The sequence below is a fragment of the Hoplias malabaricus genome, chromosome 5 (genome assembly GCF_029633855.1).
Source record: "Hoplias malabaricus isolate fHopMal1 chromosome 5, fHopMal1.hap1, whole genome shotgun sequence".
In the NCBI taxonomy this organism is placed as follows: Eukaryota; Metazoa; Chordata; class Actinopteri; order Characiformes; family Erythrinidae; genus Hoplias; species Hoplias malabaricus.
Window position 1 is genome coordinate 24,818,615 of NC_089804.1, and position 18,612 is coordinate 24,837,226.

Genomic DNA, 18,612 nt, shown 5'->3' on the forward strand with positions numbered 1-18,612 from the left:
GTTTACAATTTTCACAGCTTAAGTAATCAAATGAGTCATGTGAACACTTAGGTCACTTCGAAATTTAGGCGTACTACACTTGTCATAGTGGCTAAACAGATAATGGTCCGATTCCAAAACAAAGATAATAGGCCTAGAATTTTCAAATAGAACACACATGACCTTGAGCCTGTTATTATCTCTACTTTTTCTTTTCTTCATTCTCACAGCAAAAGCAAATGTATAAATCTGTGTGTAAGTAAATGTTGGTAAATGTGTGTGAGGAAGAATGGCCTGTTTGTGTGTGATGTTGCTTAAAGTCAATATGAATTGCAAAAGGGAAAAGCTTTTTACTTTACTTAATGGTACATGTTTCCTTTATATGGCATATTTCCCAGAACAGCGTAGGCAGCGTAGTAATGTGAACAGGAATTGATTTCATCCACTGAGATTCGACTGGGTGATAGAAAACGAGCCTTTGTATATTGATTTACCCTTTCCACATTCACAGGCTCTAGGTGATGTAATTACACATCATTTTATAAAAATAATAATTCATTAAATAATTAACAAACAACTTGATTTTTATCGAAACCTGACCCACAACCCAGCCTCACGGTTTTCAACACGGTTGAAAACAACAGTGCAAACCCTGTTATCAGAATGACCTTGATTGTGTTAATATTGAGGTTGTCAATGTAAACATACGAACAAACAAAACACCCCTAATGAGTGATTATTTCACAAGTGGTCAGCACAGTGAGAGTAGAGAGAGAGAGAGAGAGAGAGAGAGAGAGAGAGATTATTATTATAATTTTAAAGTCCCCTCTCATTGATTAAACCCCTGAGAACTCGTTTCTCAATGTGTGTGTGTGTTGCCCTGCGATTGCCTGAGGTATCCCCTCCAGCGTGTGTATTTGCGCCTAATGATTCCAGGAAAGACTCTGGGACCACTGCGACCCTGAACTACCAGTTTACACAATGAATAAATGAACTCACGCACATATGCGCAAACGGTAGATTAACTAGCATAATTAGCTAGCTTAACCTTTGAATGTTTGACAAACATTTCAGGTCCCTCGTTTACCTCTATTTTGTTTTTACTGAAAGTCCTTGCTCTCTAGTATAGGAAACTACTGAATATACACAAAAAGCGCACTGAATGGTAGATGGACAATTGTGGAGTTTGTGGCCGAATATCAATGAAACTTTTGTTGAGGTTTCGGACGCCTGCGACCTACGTTAGTGTCCTCCTATGTAGGGAGCATTGAATCATTTGGGAGTGAGCCTGAACACCAGGCTGCATTGTGGGCGAAAATCGCAGCCAATCGTTAGGGTACAGAGGTAAACTCAAAAAGAAGAGGAGCTGCTGAGATTTGCACTGGAAATATTTAAGTAAATATAAAATGAAGCCAACATATACTCATTTTTAAAATGTAGCTTTAATTTAAGACTAGATATTAGCTTCAAAACAAATAATAATAAAAAAATAAATTCGAGATTTTGCGCGCTGCGTTATTGCCGTAGTTGCTATGGTGATTGTAGAGGTTTTTTTTTCGGTTAGCCGTTAGCAAAGCCATTTAGAAAACATTCTCTAGCGCAGCAGCTCTTTCTCTGTTTCACAGAATGTTGTCTTTTGAGCGTTTGAACGCTTTGAGGAAACAGAACCAAGAGCTGTTGGCGAAACTGAAGCTACAAACCGAGAAACTGCAGAGTCTAAAGTTACTAGGACCCAGCGGAGTAGCAGATAATGTCATAAGAACAGACACAGAAACAGCGGAGAGCTCTGGGGGTAATGAAGTTACCGTTCGTGTGGCTCGAATAAATGAGAAAAGTGGTGACTTATATATCACTAATGTCCCTGACCCCGTTGTTACCGCCGTGCCTGTGGGTAAAACACGGGCTCTTGAGGCGCTGTGTAAACTCAGTAAACCCAGGACTCGAACTAAAGGAGAAGAAGCATCAGGTAAGAAATTATATAACTTAATTTCTTTACTATCTACATAACTTTAGGTAACGTTTTCTGTGTTTGTGATTCTCCTCCCAGATAGCACACCTTACTGGGGCTCACAAAAGTTGAACATGAGCTTTCTGGGTTCAAGATGGGCAGCGTAGTAACTATATATGGGACCCACATGGCCTTAAAGGTGCAAAAGACAGTTTCACTAAAGTAGCTACCTGTCTGTGTTATTGTAGTTAATCTACCAGATGTGTGGTAGTGTGGTAAACCAGTGTGGTAGTGCATTAAGGTGATCCCCAGCAGCCATGCAGTTTTTCACTAAATATATTTGTGCTGATGCCATCGCTAATAAAAGATAGTTTTTTTTTCATATTTTACATTATTTTAAATGTATTTTATTTTATTTTAATTAATTTATATTAATCTATAGCTCTGTAGGGCACCCATACATTTTCCCAAAATTTTACGCATGGACAAAACTGGTGCCTGTCAGGGCATAGAGAGATTCATACACATCAGCCTTAAAGAGCACTTCAGCAACACACACTATGATGGATGTTTTTGAAACAAAGTCTTTGCTTTCAGCAGAGAAAACAGATAATTTAGCTGTTGTTTCAGCTCCACACCTAAACGAACCGAGCCAGCCTTCAGAAGACACCACATACACCAGTCTCCTTCATGAGAAGGGGAGCAGTCGCATACCAGAACAGACTCCCACTGTGGGACATGTGAAACCCAAGCCCTTACTTCACCCAAATGACAAGGATCAAGTAAGTAATTCAAAGTAATTCAGAGTGAGTTCATGTAAAATGATGCATGGTGGAAACTGCACCTTTTCACCCTGCATGTGTTTTAAAAATACATTACAAAACCTTATCCTGAAACATGCAACATATTTATAACCATTTTGTGTAATAACTTCTAAAGCAGACAAGTCAAGTTGAAATCCCTCCTGACCATAGCTTTGGATGTAATTGTATTTCCCCTCATCTTGCCAGTTAGCAGATGAGACAGAAGCTTTGCATTCTGTGACCGCATTGTGTTGGCTCAGTTTAATTAAAGTTCTCTGAATATGTATACCATCCCAGTCCTGAAATTATGTCTTAAATAATAAGGTCTACTGACTGTAGTGACTGTTTAAAAAACAGAACTGCTCTTAGTTTACTTTGGTTCTTTGCACTTTGACAGGATGCTTTATGTGGTTTCAACTACAGATTTGAAAGTACTTTTCCCAAAGGTTTACCCCTTCACTTTCAAAATAAGTGCCATATTCTAATACTGCAAATGACGCTGACTATGTCTTGCATGTCTTGTTATTGCAGAGAGGCTTGGACAGAGTTTTATTTCAGTCTCCTTGCCAAGAGCTAGAAGCCACATCAGAGAGACAATGTGCACAGCCGTTACTAGGTTATGACTGGATAGCTGGTAAGTTTGAAAAGTCTTTTACTAGTCTGTAAGTTTAAGTCTTTATCATTTATGGCCTGTAGGCACACCCATACTATAATTCCTCACTCATATAAATAGTACAAATTATTGTCAATATAATTATTGAATGTTAAGCTTTAATTTAAATGTTTAGTCAACTTGGATGTTAAATGACAATGAACCACATCACTTAGAATTTTAAATCTAATGCAGTTTTTATTCATTCAGGCTTGCTTGATGCAGAGAGCTCCCTGACTGAGCGCTCCGAGCTGTTCTTTGATGAGCTTCGCAGTTTTCGCCAAGTCAACAAAGTTGAATGTGTCCATAGCCACACTGCAGGGTCTGAGATGTCACTTTTCCTACTCCACCACACCTTGCATAAAATCCTGTACTGTTTAAAGGAGCCATCTGAACAAAATGTGTTCATCATTTCACTAAAACATTTACCTATGCAAAAAAAAGTGTACATGCGGCCGCCATTTCCCTGCATTTACAAGCCTTTACTGTCCAGATCCACCTGAAATATTTCAGCTAGACAAGGCTGGTGTTACTTCTCCATTTTCCCTTTCACCATAAATGTCATTTAGGAGGCAGGTTTAACCCACAATTTTCATACTCAAACATTTAGTTCCACCTTACATGTGTCTGTTTATGAGTCCTAATGGTGTTATCTGCCAGCTTCTTGAATTCTCTATACCACCTTAAGAGCTGAAGCTAGCGCTATAGCTTTTGAAACTTTTCGGAGTAACTGTTATTCCGCTGGGCGGCACGGTGGCGCAGCAGGTAGTGTCGATGTCACACAGCTCCAGGGGCCTGGAGATTGTGGGTTCAGTTCCCGCTCCGGGAGTTGGTGTGTTCTCCCCGTGTCCGCGTGGGTTTCCTCCGGGTGCTCCGGTTTCCTCCAACAGTCCAAAAACACACGTTGGTAGGTGGATTGGAGACTCAAAAGTGTCCGTAGGTGTGAGTGTGTGTCTGTGTTGCCCTGTGAAGGACTGGCGCCCCCTCCAGGGTGTATTCCCGCCTTGGGCTCTGGACCTACCGCGACCCTGAACTGGATAAGCAGTTACAGATAATGAATGAATGTTATTCCACTTTATCCATTTAAATCACACAAACCAATAGTGTTATACACAGTGTCTATATTCAAGCATTTAGTTCCACCTTAAATGGGTCTGTTTAAGAGTCTTATTTACTTTTTTTCTATAGCTTCTTATTGAATACTCATTTCCACCTTGAACATTTATGCGAAGCTAAAGCTAGCACTAGTATTTATAAACAAAACTCATTTTGAAACACTTATTTCCCATTTTATCCATTTAAAACACACAACCAAGTGCACACCATGTCACTAAAACATCTACCTACTAGTAAAACTCTTATATTTGCTGTGTACTACCTATTTTCCACCTTAAATAGGTGAATATGCGAGGCTTTTTAAAACTAAATTAACTCCTTAATTTGTTTAAAACACCACAGAGAGACACACACATGAATCTGTATCAATTTCTTTAAAACATACAATGGTATTTACACTTTTCCATCAGGTTGTTATTCACATTTTTCGTATAAAACACAAAAAAACACAGTCCTGACACCTTTCAAACATCACGATACCTCACTTTCTTTATATAATACACACATTTACTCCTTTTAATCTATTCATAGGCATCTTCCAGAAATTATTTGCTGTTACCTGTTCAGGAGGAAATTAGCCAGCTCTGGTCTGTAGTGTTGCCGCTTGTAAACTGCCTCCACTTTTCAAACACAGGGTAGATTTCCTCTCATTTTACTCAGTCTCTGGTTATGGAGGCAATGGGGATTTTTGGGTCTGGTAAAATATTTACTCTGTTCACTTGGTCATTTCATGGCTGTGAGACACTGTATTTATAGACTTGGCCACACTGTGGACTGTAAAATGATTGGACAGAGGGTGGGAAGACGGCAGGACCTTGGAGGGTGGGATCACAGGAGCTCCACACCGGATTGGGCACTTCTCAAGGACAATATACTGCTTCAGCAATACTGTGAGATGCAGCAGTGTTTTAGCTTTGACTGTTTATTTAATCTACGATCACACACCCTGGACATTTTATGGCGAAGTACAGTAAATATCCTACAGATTGCTCCTTTAATTATTGCATTTGTCAGATGGAAAAATACAGCCAACAGCTTTGTACAGAGATGATTAGTCTTTGTGAGTTTTTTCCACTGTTAGCAGGAGTAAATGTACTAGAAGCAACATTAATGTTATGTTGCTGATGACCAATATTTTCTTTTACAGCTTTCCCCTTGTAACAGACCTTTGGTCTTCATCAGCAGAAGAAGATGCAGCTGACCAAGATCATGCTCCTGACACTCACCAATGTATACCATGACATTATATTTTTCTCATGTTTATCTTTTGTTTTTCATAATTTCTTGCCTTCAGGTCAAGGTGGACAAAATGCAATGTAATGCAAAGTATGTAATCACATACTTTTGCACACGTTTGAATAGTTTAGATGAATGCCACAGCTTCCAAAGATTAAACATGTTAAGTGACACTGTGATTGTAGAATCATATTCACTTCATCACTGATTGGCATTGTTGTTTGTGACTTGATTTTTAGGCACATTCTGCTATCGAGTGAACAGTCGTTTGTTTGCTGTTCCTCTGGATTCTCAGGCTGCGTGCCCTGTATGCAAGCTTCCCAAAGACAAAAACCCACACACTGAGAAAGAACCTGCCTTTATTAGGTAGTAACATAAAAAGTGAGATTGAGTCTAATAGGAATGTTATATTTGTCTCAAATTATTGTATTTATCCTTTCTTTTTCCTCTGTAACAGGATCAGTATTCCTCGTTCAACTCTCCTCCCTGCATACCGATACAAAGCTCATCGTTGCTGTAGTTTTGACCCATCAGACAGTCTAGGTTTGCCCTCTGTGAGTTTGCAATTTTATGTGAAGTAAATCAGAAGGAAGCATTTAGGAGATGGATTACAGTTAGCCTTTTCCCTGCAAAGGAGCTAAGGGTTGATGTAGGTGTTGAAATCAATTATTTCTGTTAGACTGATGTTGTGAAAGTCTTTAGACACATGGAACACTGTTTGAAACATCTATAGTTACTTATATATCCTGCTTTGTAAAATAATTGGGGTACTTTAACAGATGCTTATACACATGATAATGATCTTTGTTTCAGCACTGTTTGTCTGGGTGTTCAAACACCAATATGAATGTGGGCTCCCACATGAGCAGTCTAGATCTGAGAAGCTCGGTACAAAACAGGTCACAGTCATCAGTCAAATCTGAAAACCAGATGGTAAGTGCATGTCAGGCCTACACTAGGTCTGTTTCAAAACTTGGATTCCCAACACATTTCTCTGCATTTCAGTTATTATTCTACATTCTCTATGGTTTGGATAATTCTTATAATTGGTGAATTAAGTTCATTTAAGGTTCATCTATTTTTGTGACACAGGCATTCAGTTGTGTACCGCTTATGAAATCTAATCTCGATTAAAAAAAGCAGTGTTAATAGAGGTGGGGTGCTCTGATGCAGCTGTACCATGCCTAATGCCAAGTGTAGGATAAAGGAGTTTTTCACATTGTAATGTCCCATTTGAACAGGTAAATATTAGAATTAGAATCACTTTATTGGCCATTGTGCTTGCACAATGTTCTCCACATTTAACCCAATCTGCAGTGAAACGCACATTTCCAGGACCAGTTGGGGGTTAAGGGCCTTGCTCAAACGGCATTTCAGTCATGACCTGACGGCACGGGCAAATAAGTCCACATAAAGAATTTTAAATACGATAACATGCAAATATATTGCTTGTTTTTACTGGGGAGCTGAGCACTGTTCTTTTCCTGTTTTCTACAAGTACTGTAAAAAACTCAAAAATCCCAAATGCTGAGATTTGGATGAATGATTTATGTGTCTTCTGAAAAAGCTGTAACCTTAAAGGTAGTAGAGCGTGTGCACGTTACCATGCGTCTGTTCCATTGCTGTCTGACATTTAAATGTTGAGATTTCTTGAAACATATCTAGGTGTAGTAATTAGCCTAAAAATGCCAGATGTTAAGATCTGATCTTTTAACCTTTCTAGTTCAAAAATAAGATTTATGTCTGTGACATTTAGTTTGCCCCCCCCCCCCCCATGAACAATTATTGTTTTTAAACTACTGTTTGAGATTTCACAGGTCAAGACTCTTAAAAACACAAATACATGTTTGTTCTCATCTCTACAGGACATTATAAAACTTGTTATTTTTTTTAATAGTCTTTAGATGTTTATCAGAATGAGTCATAGTTTCAGAATGGCTGTGTGATGTAATTTTTTTTTTAATCAGCTGACCCATCAAGCCCTGTTCCGATTACTCTGCAGCTGTGAAAATCCTAAAAAAAAATATATATAATATATATATATATATATATATATATATATATATATATATATATATATATATTTATTTATTTATTTGAAGCAAGACATTAACAATTATTTTACTTTATGTGCAATTTTGCAGTGCCTCTTGCAGAATAATGGTGGTCAGATGTCTGAAGCCACAGAATGATTTTTTTTAAAGAAAAAATGGACCCCACTCTTGTAAATTTAAATGTGACTACTTTATTCTGGCACCAACTTCTATTTATTTTGTGCTAAATCAGACTTTGAGTGTGTTTACTCGAGAAAATGGATTAAACAGAACAGAATTAAAATACTGAATAACTCATTTTCCATTGGGCATTTCAAGAATTGAACCTTGTTTCAAAATCTTATCAATAAAAGAAGAGTCTCAGTGAAACATGCAGAGTTTAAATACAACAAGCATGATGGTTATGTATTATATTATTAATATATATAATATAAAAAGCATTTTTTGTGCAGTCCGCAGTGTTTACAGGACTCTCTGAAGAGGTTTCTATGGAAGTTTAGTTCTGGAATTTTATGAAAATATGTTGCACAGCTGAATATGCAAAGATTGAGTTTCTCATGGTTTTTTCATTTGTGTTATTTGTATGTGTCTTATTTTCAGGATCTGTCAGTATCCAGAGTATCAGGAAGCAAGCGTTCTGAGCAGCTGCTGGACTTGTCTCATCTGGCACGATACCGCTTCCAGCAACTTGCACCTTCGAGGACTAAACCCAATAAGAGTTTCTACCCTCTGTACTAATCCTCTTATCCAACATCACTGAATATCTTTTCCTTTACGACAGCTGAACCTTGTGAATGTGTTTGAAGCTTCTGTGTATTTACATTTTTGTTGCACAATTATGATTTAGCAATGCATGTTAATCTAAGTTTACTTGTTTGCAGATCTTGAATCTCTGGACATATCAAATTTTTGCTGTTATGAAATAAAATGAAGAGTTTGACACTAAAACGCAGGTGATGCAACCATTAGCACACTCTGGTTTTTGCAGTTGAAACCAACAGATAAAAATTAAAGGTCACTGTGTAACCCTTCCTGTGATTAAGAATGGCCCAATTCATGCTAGCGATGCCCACTGACTAATCTCTAGCTTTCGGCCGTTATACTTTCTGTTTCTGTAACTGCAACCCTCATTAGGCATTAGTCAGTCTCAACATCATTGTGGTTTTTTTTCCACTGTGGTACTTAAACATGATAATGGTCAGAAATTAGCCAGTGGCAGAAAAGGAGAAAGGAGGGTCCTGTCACTAAACTGGTTTAGATTTATACAAGTCTGAACTTATATATGAGAAAATGTAAATGCAAAAAAATGGTGATGTCATAAAACCCAATGCATTTACGTAACATGTTCAGGCTGCAGCTGCTTAGCGTTGTAGTGTAAAGCCCACTCCAAACAACATAAGTTAATATGGCCAAAAGTTTGTGAAGAACTTCTCGACTTCTTAACGGGTCCCCCCTTCCTGCTGTTACAATTTGTAAATTTATGTGAAGGTGTAAGACTGAATGTTGAAATATTTCAGTGAGGATTTAAGGACAGGAAACCACAAGTTAAACTGTAGTAAGACTTTGTTCAATGCTTTAAGACTTTAAGCCTCAATCCAAGCTTGTAGACTGTGCAGCTGCAGTGGTCTTGTTTCATTCAGTGTAGTGCTGGAGTGGGAGGACAATATGACAAATGTAAACATCTAAAAGAGTATAGATATTTTACCCTGTTTAAAACCACCATTGTGCTGTTGAGACACTGTAGAACATCTCTGATGTGAGGTTCCCATTCTGTGGGTTTTACTGTATGAACACTGGGCCAATGGGCTGTTTACTGGTCTGCTAAACAGAATAATCCTGTTTCAGAGGGAGGTCAGGATTGCCCACATATTATCATTACAGACCGTGAAAATACAGAAACAAACGTAGAAATGTTGAAATGCAGATACAACTGTAAAAATATGGATATGGAAATGAAGAAATCAATTCAAGGTATTTAATCAACTACAGTTGTTCGTGACAAAATGTATATATTCAGTTAATCCTGTTAAATTATGTATTTGTGCGTTCATTTACACGTATCTCCATAACGGAGCCTCAGTGGCCGTCGGGGAAGTAGAATTAACTACGAGCTCCTTAAAAATGAAGCTTATGTTGGTCATGTTATAATACTGCACACTAACAGTTCTCCGGTGCTTATGTATAAAAAATATTGCTACCCTATTTGTACATGCGAAATCTCCACCCCCAGCAGCCAGTCAGCGGTATAAAGCGGTAACTTCGAAAGGATTCAGGGCTTTCCCGCTGCAGTTTCTCTTAAGAGTTCTCTGACGCTGTCGCTGTTCTCACCAGCAGCGGTTGTCCGGGGAAACGATAACGTCTACAACATGATAAAACGATGGTGTTCACGGTGGCTTCTTATTCTCTTCTGCCTGGTAAGAGCATTCCTCTTCATCTTCACGGCTTTTCCTCTGGAGTCTGAATGTGCCTCCGGTCATTGTTGAACCAGTTTACACGGTGTTCACTTCACTGTGTACAACAGTTTGCAAAAGACAGACCACACTTTCATATACTGAGTAGAAAATGGCAGTGTGTATTTTAGTATATAGTGTGATCTTTATTATAGCTCTCATTCGCGTCGGGGAACTTGCTTTCAGCGTTTTTTTTTTAACTGCAAGGATGCTTTCTCATGCTTATGGTAAAACCAGTTCAGGATCAGAAGCTGGTAGCATCTTGTGCTTCTCCAAACACCAGCAGCTTCTTTGCATTGTACTTCTTTTTTGTCTTATTTCCTTTTCTCAGTATCTGCTTCTTGGCAGCTCCATGTTTTCAGACCCACAGTGCTGAGCTGGTTTCTCGCAGAGGATGAATGGACGGATCTACCTGATTGCGAGCTTTCATCTGTTAAAGATGAAAGTTTGAGAACCGTTTATCTGATTGGTGGTTAGGCAGGTTTTGTGTTGTGTTGTAGAGATTATAATCAATTTGGGAAACTCCGCTACTTTCATTTATTTTGGTTTGTCTGTATCCTTCTTTGTGTAAATACGTTACCTTTTATAGGTCATTTCCTCAGAAATATAACCTTTAAATTGAACACTAGGAGTATTTTGACTAGAAGTGAAATAAATGGAGAGGGGTCTCTGACTTTGCAGAGGACTGTGTGTATATATATATATATATACTTTAAAGCAGTGTGTTTTACTGGTTTTTCAAAGTGTTAATAAGATGTTCAACATCATAATAAAAGGAAAATATATGTCCATTAAGCGAAAGCATTGAAAATCCAAAAAATGAGAGTCTTGTGAAGCAACACTTTTTAAAAATAGGCTTCATTTTAATATACTGTTTGATAGAGGACTATATACGCTGCCATTGTCAGTATAATGTTTATATTTTCTGGAGGGAGACAATTAAACACATTTTATTATGCCTGGTTTGTCCACATCACAAATCATTTCCTTCTTACACTGTATCCTTTTTTTTTTCTACTGCCGGCCTGCTTTGATGTGTGGTGTTTTAAGTCATCAGTGAATTTCCAGGCGTTTAATAAATGGATTTTATGTTGCAGTGCAGCGCAGACTTACTGGTAAGCTTCACACTCATTTCAGAAGTTTGATTGTGAACCACAAGATTAATGTGGGTTTTTTTTTCTTTTCTTTTTTCTCTATGATTTGGCGCCAGAAATCTTACACATTGTCCTAAAAACAGATCAATAATGGGGTCATGTTTGGCCATGTTGGGATTTTTTTTTAATGTGTACTGGTGTTCGTTTCTGATGCCTCCTATGGCGTTTTCTATAAGTGTGTGCCAACCTTGAACTTTCACTTTTATGGATGTTTTTGTCTGCTTTGCTTTTTTTTACCCTTTGGGCAACAATGAGGTTAACACCCATGGTGTGCTTTCACTGGCCCTGTTTTCCAGTCAACCAAAGTTTTGCAATCCTTCAGCAGATGAGTACACAAAACATGGCATGCAGTTCATTTGGTTTAACACCAGATACTCGTGACATGCAAAATCAATCACATCATGGGGATTTTAGAAGCTGTAGGAATTTTTCAGAAATACTCTCAAAGACCATAAGCAAAAGAGGCTGCCACAGTGCAGTTGTGTGTTGGGTGAATAATGACACTGGTTCTGTGTCACTAGATTAGACAGCAACTAAAAAGACCCTAGTAAAATGAAAGTATGTCTCCGTCAGGATGGAACAGGATCAGAGGTTTAGAGTGTGTTGTACAGTTTGGTTACAGCATGGGCCAATGTTGATTCCCATAACTTTACTGGGTGTTGACTTGCATCGAGCAATAAAATCTTAAGGCAAGCTGGTAATAACATGGGCTAATTATATGTTTTACCTCTTTTCTAGGTGGCTCCAGCAAAGAGTGCTTGCCCATCTCAATGTGAACCTGGTAAGTGGAGGCCTGCCATTATTCTACCAGTTCTACTGGAATATCAAACATGGAGTTGTGTTATTCAGGGAAGTAATTTTTTTGTGTGTTTTAACAATAAAAACATTACATTCATTTCCCCATTGATCAAAATGTGCTCATCACTCAGAGGTGGGGGTTTTCCCATTCCATCCAAAAATGACTGTTCGCTTTTTTCAATATAATTTTTAATTGAGTCAAAAACAGATATGACTTCTTTAGACGGCTCTTTTTAAACCGATCATATGTTGTAGTCATGGTAATGCGAACACATGCTCATCTGTGTAGCAGTCACTCACTTACATTGAGTCATGAGGATAGTGTTTTTTTTTACAAACTTCCCAAAGGCAAAGTATGTCCGTGAATACTGAGTGATTATTAAAAGTGTGTAGCATGCAAATCACTTCCCTTTTTCTTTTTTTCCTCATTATATTTTGTGTCCATATCACTGTGGAAATTCCAGTGAGTGGAATTCAACTTACCTTTGGTAGTTACTGAGTAAATGGAGGAAACATCGGTGTGCATCAGTATGTGAATACAGGTTTTATTTTTTAGACTTCTGACCTTCAATAAGGAGGAAGCTTTAGGCAATGTTCTCTTTTTTATTTATGTTTAAGCTAAGGACATTTCAAACATCTATTTAATACTTCTTCTTCTTGAAATTTGAGTAATGGCCTGGTCAGAGCAAGTGCTGATTTGATTTTACACGAATTCCTTCTTTATATCATAACCTCATTAACATAAATGCAGAGTGTTAATATTTGAGTGTTACTTTAGCTTTTTTTTGGCTAACACATGATGCAACACAAATGGAAAATATTTGAACTGAAATGTTTCCTTTTGACTGACCAACACTTCATGGACTGAAAAAGGAATGAGTCAGGACCCAATGTTGTTTTTTTGGCCTAATCTACCTCCTGTCAACAGCCTTCTTGTTTGTACAACAGATCACAATCTTGTAAGCAAAGCTCCATCTTATTGTCAGGTTTCAGAAAGCCTCACATTCTGAGTTGGCCATTTTCAAGTTTCTTGAAAACGATAGTCAGCCAGTCATTGCTGAACAGTCCCATGGGTTGCACAGTCATTGTGTATAACAGATGACAGTGTTATGGCTGTTTGTGTTATGACTTCTGATGCTGTGTAAATGCCAAAACTCCGGGAATGATTATGATGACTGTTGTATTTTAACAGTTATGCTCCTTTGTCCCTTCACTCAGGCTTTACGTTAAGTAGCTGTAAGTGTGTGCCCTGTGGCTCAGATGCTTACTGGTATCTAAGAAATGGAGAGGGCAAGTGTCAAAACTGCATACCCACGTGCTCTGGTAAGATATTATGCACAGAATGATAAAAAGTATACTGTGAAAATGTATTATATTGTGAGTATGTTGCTGTAGTAGTGTAAAATAAAGTATTTCCAGTTACAAAAATATTTTTTTTCCATTTATTTCCAGGTGTTTCCTAATCAAAACAAAATTACAGTAAAATCTGAGATTAGCTCCCTTAAGTTATTCATGTTTTTAGTTTTATTAATTCATTTTGTGTGTTTGTGTGTGTGTGAAGATGCAGAAAACAAAGTAGAAGTAGCTGCATGCACTAAAAGAAGTGGACGTGAATGTCGCTGTAAACCAGGATTCTACTGCGATAGCCCTGTAAAAAAAACCTGCAGGAGGGCGTGTTTGCCTTGCGAAGCTGGCACCTTCTCCAGTGCACCATCTCTGTTAAGATCATGCCAGCGCTACACTAAGTACGTTTGCCCCCTGCATGTATGATGCTAAAAGAGGATATTCCCATTTAATGACTAAGACATGAACAAATTCATTTGTGCGAGTTGAAACTATTCACAGTGGGGGGGGGGCAGTATATATTTAGCAATAGCATTCAGGATAAGCTAACAGTGAATCCATAGAAAACTAAGAGCATGGGATGCTCTTTTTTGGGAACGTGTGAATTTATAACAATATATTGAACGACTCAATCATGCTGATTTATTTTTGTAGTTCTCTTTATTCATAAAATACATTCATCATTTTTCAAGGGACTTGCAAAAGGGATTTACAAGGGATTTTCTCTGCTCTTTCCCAAGTACACAGTCATTACTTGTGGTAAATTATTTGAAAAATGCAAATTATTATAAGCAAGATCTAACCTGCAGTGATATCAGCTCAACTCAAATCAGTATGAAACCAGGCGTGTTACAGGCTGTTGTAAATTGGTCTTATTTTGCATACATCGGCACATGTAAAGTGGACTGTACAGTGGAGCAAATCAAACGTGTAGGGCGTTTAGTAATCCACAATTATTATTATTATTATTTTTTTTTATGATAACATTTTGAGAACATGCTCTGTTTTATGTTCTCTTTAGCTGCACCAGCCTCGGGAAGGTGGTCATTGCAGAAGGTTCATCCACTCAGGACCGAAAGTGTGGTGATCCAGCAACTACTGCAAACTCAGTGGTCACCTCTAAACCCACAACCACCTCTACCCTCCCAATGACCTCTCCTCTCCAAACCACCTCTACTCTCCCAACCACCTCTACCCTCCCAATGACCTCTCCTCTCCGAACCACCTCTACTCTCCCAACCACCTCTATTCAGCCAACCACTTCCCTGATCATGCTCACCAGACGCACAGCTGCCCTCCCCACTACCAGCCCGGCACCTATAACTCCTGATGATGCCACAATGGCATCTGTTCTGACTTCCACAAACTTCTCTGTACATTTGACCCCCCAGAAACTGCAGGCAACCAGCCATGTTTTAACGAGCAGTTCTCAATACACGCATCATAGGACGTCTTCATTTCCTAAGGACACTGACCCTTCAAATACTTCTACAAAAAATGCATGTAAGGACAGAGAAGGTTAAATGGCATGATGGGTTCCAGGTTATTCAGTGGTTTTGGGTGATTTGTTACTTTACTTTTAAATCATTTTCACTGCACCCATATAAAGATTTATGAATAATTTATTTGTGGTTAAGAGGTTATAACAAATGCATACGTATAAATTACCTGTTCAGTTTGATGAATATGAATATCTGATGCAGCTGAGAGCTACATTAATATGGAGGAATATGGTCCAACAGCAACATTATAAAATATATATATAGCAGCAGTTCACTGTAACCCTTTTTATGTATGTGTTTATAACTGATTATTAACGGGTTTATGACCGACTTAATCATTAATCTTTATAATTCTTTTAAAGCCTGCATTGCAAAGTGGTGCATATAATTTATGACAGTTTATGACATGTATTCTCCGTTTCTCCATTAGGGGTCTCTCATCAGCCATCCTTCAATTGGGTTTTTATTCTTTTGGTAATTGTCTTCCTCTTGCTGGTGCTGACGTGTCTCAGCATAAGGTGCAAAGGCAACACACTAAAGTACAGACTCTTTTTGCCAGGTATGTACTAAAAGTGCAAACATTTTTTTAAATTAATATTCAAATGTAACGTGCATGTAATTATCCTTCACTGACCTTAACCACACACTCCGACCTCAAATGAACCTGAACTCTGCAGCCAGTGTCTGAACTGGAATTCATCTCGGTGCAGCACTTACTGTAAACCACATTGCACATGAACTCACGTGTTCTCATTCCCATAATGTCACACCTAAATAAATATTCACACAGTTTCAGAATTACGGTTTATTGTATACTAGTGAGAGAACCTGAGAAACCACAAGGGAGCTTCAAACCCTGCACTTAGCACTTAAGGCACACTTAGTTTATTGTTGTAAACTGTCAGTTTATGACAATGCATTATGTAAATCAATCATCGTTTATAAGAATAGGAAATGCTGGGAAGAATCTCACTGTTCTCCTTTTGTTTTTTAGGTCACATGATCAGGAAATATGTGAGTAGTTTCTCACTGCGTTTCATTAAATTAAAATTGGCTCCAGTTTGTTTTAATAAAACCCTTGTTTATTTCATCACTGAGAGTTTAAAACATAGTTGAGGGTCTGCATTGCTTTACAAGTTTGGCCAAATCATATTCTGTTTAATTACTAAGGCTATTTTGTATTTGGTCAAAGCAGTTTAATAAAACAGTAATGTGATTTCTTATTAATTATTCATGATTTATGAATTCAATATCAGCTCAAAGTGACACTGCGGGGTTTAGGGTTCTTTTACTATTTGTCCTTCTTTTACTACAGCAGCTGCAACATTTTCAGAAATCACAGAGGGCGCAGTGTCCCTTAGTCAATGTGGAGAAGCATCCTCTAGGCACAGACGCCATGAGCAGTGATAGGAGTCAAGGCATGAGGCCAGATTCGTGCCCTGGGGTCAGTCAGCACATCACTATGGAGCACAGTGGCAAAGGAGAGAGCATCAACAATACAGTGGGTGAGAGAAGCTTAATGGGTTAGACTATAGCTGTCATTTATTAAGGATCTACTAAAACAGAGGTGCCTAACTGGTTTTAAACCGCAGGCTAATTTTGACTTTATGCTATTTTTGTATCAGGTTTGGATTAATCTCATTCTCAGAATGTTAGATTGGATTCCGGAAAATCAGATAAATTTACATCACAGAAAAAAACATCACATCATATTGTAAATATCACCTCTGCAGAAAATAGCTCTTATTCAAAATTTCCACGTCTTGTGGTTGGGGACCTCGGTATTAAATGACTTTATTACACACTTAAAAAAATGTCGTGTAGCTAAAAATGACCCTTATGTCAGTTGAAAGTAACACACTATTCACTGTGTTTACACTCTTCTTACTTGGAATCACTCTTTCGAATGGTTCTTTTATGTAATTTCCAGACATATTGACTTTACTGGTCAGAAGGAGACAGACCTAGATTAGTTTTACCTTTATCACCAGTGTGGGCTGTTTATGAAAATAATGGCCATCAATTGTCACGCATGTTGAAAGAAGGCATTGTTGACACTGTCACACATGACAGAATTCATGTCTGTGTAATCCCTGAGGGAAGCTCATCAGGAAGTAAATTATCTTTTTAAGTGTCTTTTCCTCTTGCACTTGTTTACGGAGCTATTAACTCTGCTTCGCTATCTCTGCAAAGAGCCTGCAAAAAAAGTGGTATTTTCCCTTGCAGCAGTCAAAGCACTTGTTACTTACATGAAGATGAAATGAAAAGAAATTACTCAGCATTCGGAGGAAACACTTAAAGACAAAGGTGAAGCAGTAGTAATGGTGTCATGGTTTTGTGCTGAAATCCATTACGATATTAAAGAAGTGTATAATGAATACATGGTAATTATATGATGAGTAGTTTGACAGTGGAGTGTGACTTACTGTAAAGGATACTTTAATGTGAGCCACCATCATCAATGCTATTCCCTTCCATTCCATTTATTTTTATATATCAAAATATATTTTTAAACTGTTTATAACTATAGCCTATAAACTATATTTAAAAGGGAAATGTAGCATATCCTGGTGGCAAAAGAGGTCAGTGCATTGGCCAAGCAAATGTGTCCATAGGTATGAATGTGTGAGTGTGTTGTTCCTTATGAAGAACGCCCAGCGATTCTGGGTAGGCCCATGACTGACCATGACTCTGAACGGAATAAACGGAAATAACAATGAATATCTGATTAAAACATACCTTCCTGTTGAACTAGTGCTGTATTAAAAGCAGCACTCCAGCTCATTTCTGAGGCATTAGGAATGGGTCCAACATTCCTGAGAAGCTACTGCTCAAATGCCCAGTGTTTGGTGGGGTTTATACCCTGGCATGGGGCATGGGCGAGCTTCTCCACAGCATCTATTTCATTTTAAGCCTTGCGTGCACAGCAGCTATTTACCATGGAGCTACTTTTAAAAAGGCACGGTTCCACAGAAAGGCAGGTATTCTGTTACTGCCAGAACTGATAGACTCTGTCATGCTGTGTTGTTTTCCAAGTGGATAACCAACAATGAGCCATAGGGGTCACAGTAATATATTTTCTTATCTCTTTGCTTAGAATGGACTCCGTCCTTAAACGTGTATGTGTTGGAACCTGTAGATTTTCTACAGGGATGACTAATCGGCTCATGATAAGGTGTTGAGCATGCAAATTAGGAGCTCCGTCTCATTCTCCAGAATCTTCATATCTTGCTGTGTGTGTTCCTTTGTAGGATCCATTTTCATCTACTCTCCAGGGATGGTGGTCCTGGGCTCCAAAACAAACGAGAGGAAGGAGGAGGTGGTGGAGAGCAGTGAGAATATTCCACTTATGAGAGTTCCTCAGCAGGAGTCCAGCTCACAGCTCCATGAAGGCTCTATGGGGGTTGGAATGCAGGAGGAATTTGGCAAAGAGCTAAGCTTCCCTGTCCCTGCTACTAGCAAGTGAGACTGCTCAGATACCACCGTGAGTATCGAGGAACAATACAGAAAGGGCATTTGTTGGTTTTATCGCAGACCCCATGGCCCAAGACCATGCAGAAAGCCCGAGGTGTGGAA

The 18,612-nt window shown here is 38.4% G+C and overlaps 2 protein-coding genes across 5 annotated transcripts; both read left to right on the plus strand.

The window, feature by feature from the left end:
• Window positions 1-1,212: 1,212 nt before the first annotated feature.
• Window positions 1,213-9,143, plus strand: miip (migration and invasion inhibitory protein). 4 transcript variants are annotated; one of them, XM_066672102.1, is made up of 9 exons: window positions 1,213-1,945; window positions 2,525-2,709; window positions 3,262-3,364; window positions 3,593-3,704; window positions 5,646-5,728; window positions 5,974-6,100; window positions 6,192-6,288; window positions 6,548-6,667; window positions 8,389-9,143. In XM_066672102.1, exons 1-9 carry the CDS (start codon window positions 1,606-1,608, stop codon window positions 8,524-8,526), a joined length of 1,305 nt encoding a protein of 434 aa, XP_066528199.1. In that variant the 5' UTR covers window positions 1,213-1,605; the 3' UTR covers window positions 8,527-9,143. The 4 variants fall into 4 exon arrangements, with proteins under 4 accessions (XP_066528199.1, XP_066528200.1, XP_066528201.1 ...); XM_066672103.1 differs by having other exon boundaries at window positions 2,528-2,709; XM_066672104.1 differs by having other exon boundaries at window positions 1,215-1,945; window positions 2,546-2,709; window positions 8,389-9,141.
• Window positions 9,144-10,032: 889 nt separating this feature from the next.
• Window positions 10,033-18,612, plus strand: si:dkeyp-61b2.1 (tumor necrosis factor receptor superfamily member 8). The gene is made up of 9 exons (XM_066672560.1): window positions 10,033-10,202; window positions 12,131-12,173; window positions 13,409-13,513; window positions 13,752-13,935; window positions 14,556-15,037; window positions 15,467-15,595; window positions 16,031-16,050; window positions 16,352-16,541; window positions 18,288-18,612. Exons 1-9 carry the CDS (start codon window positions 10,155-10,157, stop codon window positions 18,500-18,502), a joined length of 1,416 nt encoding a protein of 471 aa, XP_066528657.1. The 5' UTR covers window positions 10,033-10,154; the 3' UTR covers window positions 18,503-18,612.

Coding starts and splice junctions, on each gene's coding strand:
- si:dkeyp-61b2.1 (XM_066672560.1), top strand. CDS start 10,155: ATGATAAAACGATGGTGTTCACGGTGGCTTCTTATTCTCTTCTGCCTG. Junction 13,514..13,751: donor CTGCATACCCACGTGCTCTG/GTAAGATATTAT, acceptor GTGTGTGTGAAG/ATGCAGAAAACAAAGTAGAA. Junction 15,038..15,466: donor TACTTCTACAAAAAATGCAT/GTAAGGACAGAG, acceptor TTTCTCCATTAG/GGGTCTCTCATCAGCCATCC.
- miip (XM_066672102.1), top strand. CDS start 1,606: ATGTTGTCTTTTGAGCGTTTGAACGCTTTGAGGAAACAGAACCAAGAG. Junction 5,729..5,973: donor TGCTCCTGACACTCACCAAT/GTATACCATGAC, acceptor CTTGATTTTTAG/GCACATTCTGCTATCGAGTG. Junction 6,101..6,191: donor AAAGAACCTGCCTTTATTAG/GTAGTAACATAA, acceptor CCTCTGTAACAG/GATCAGTATTCCTCGTTCAA.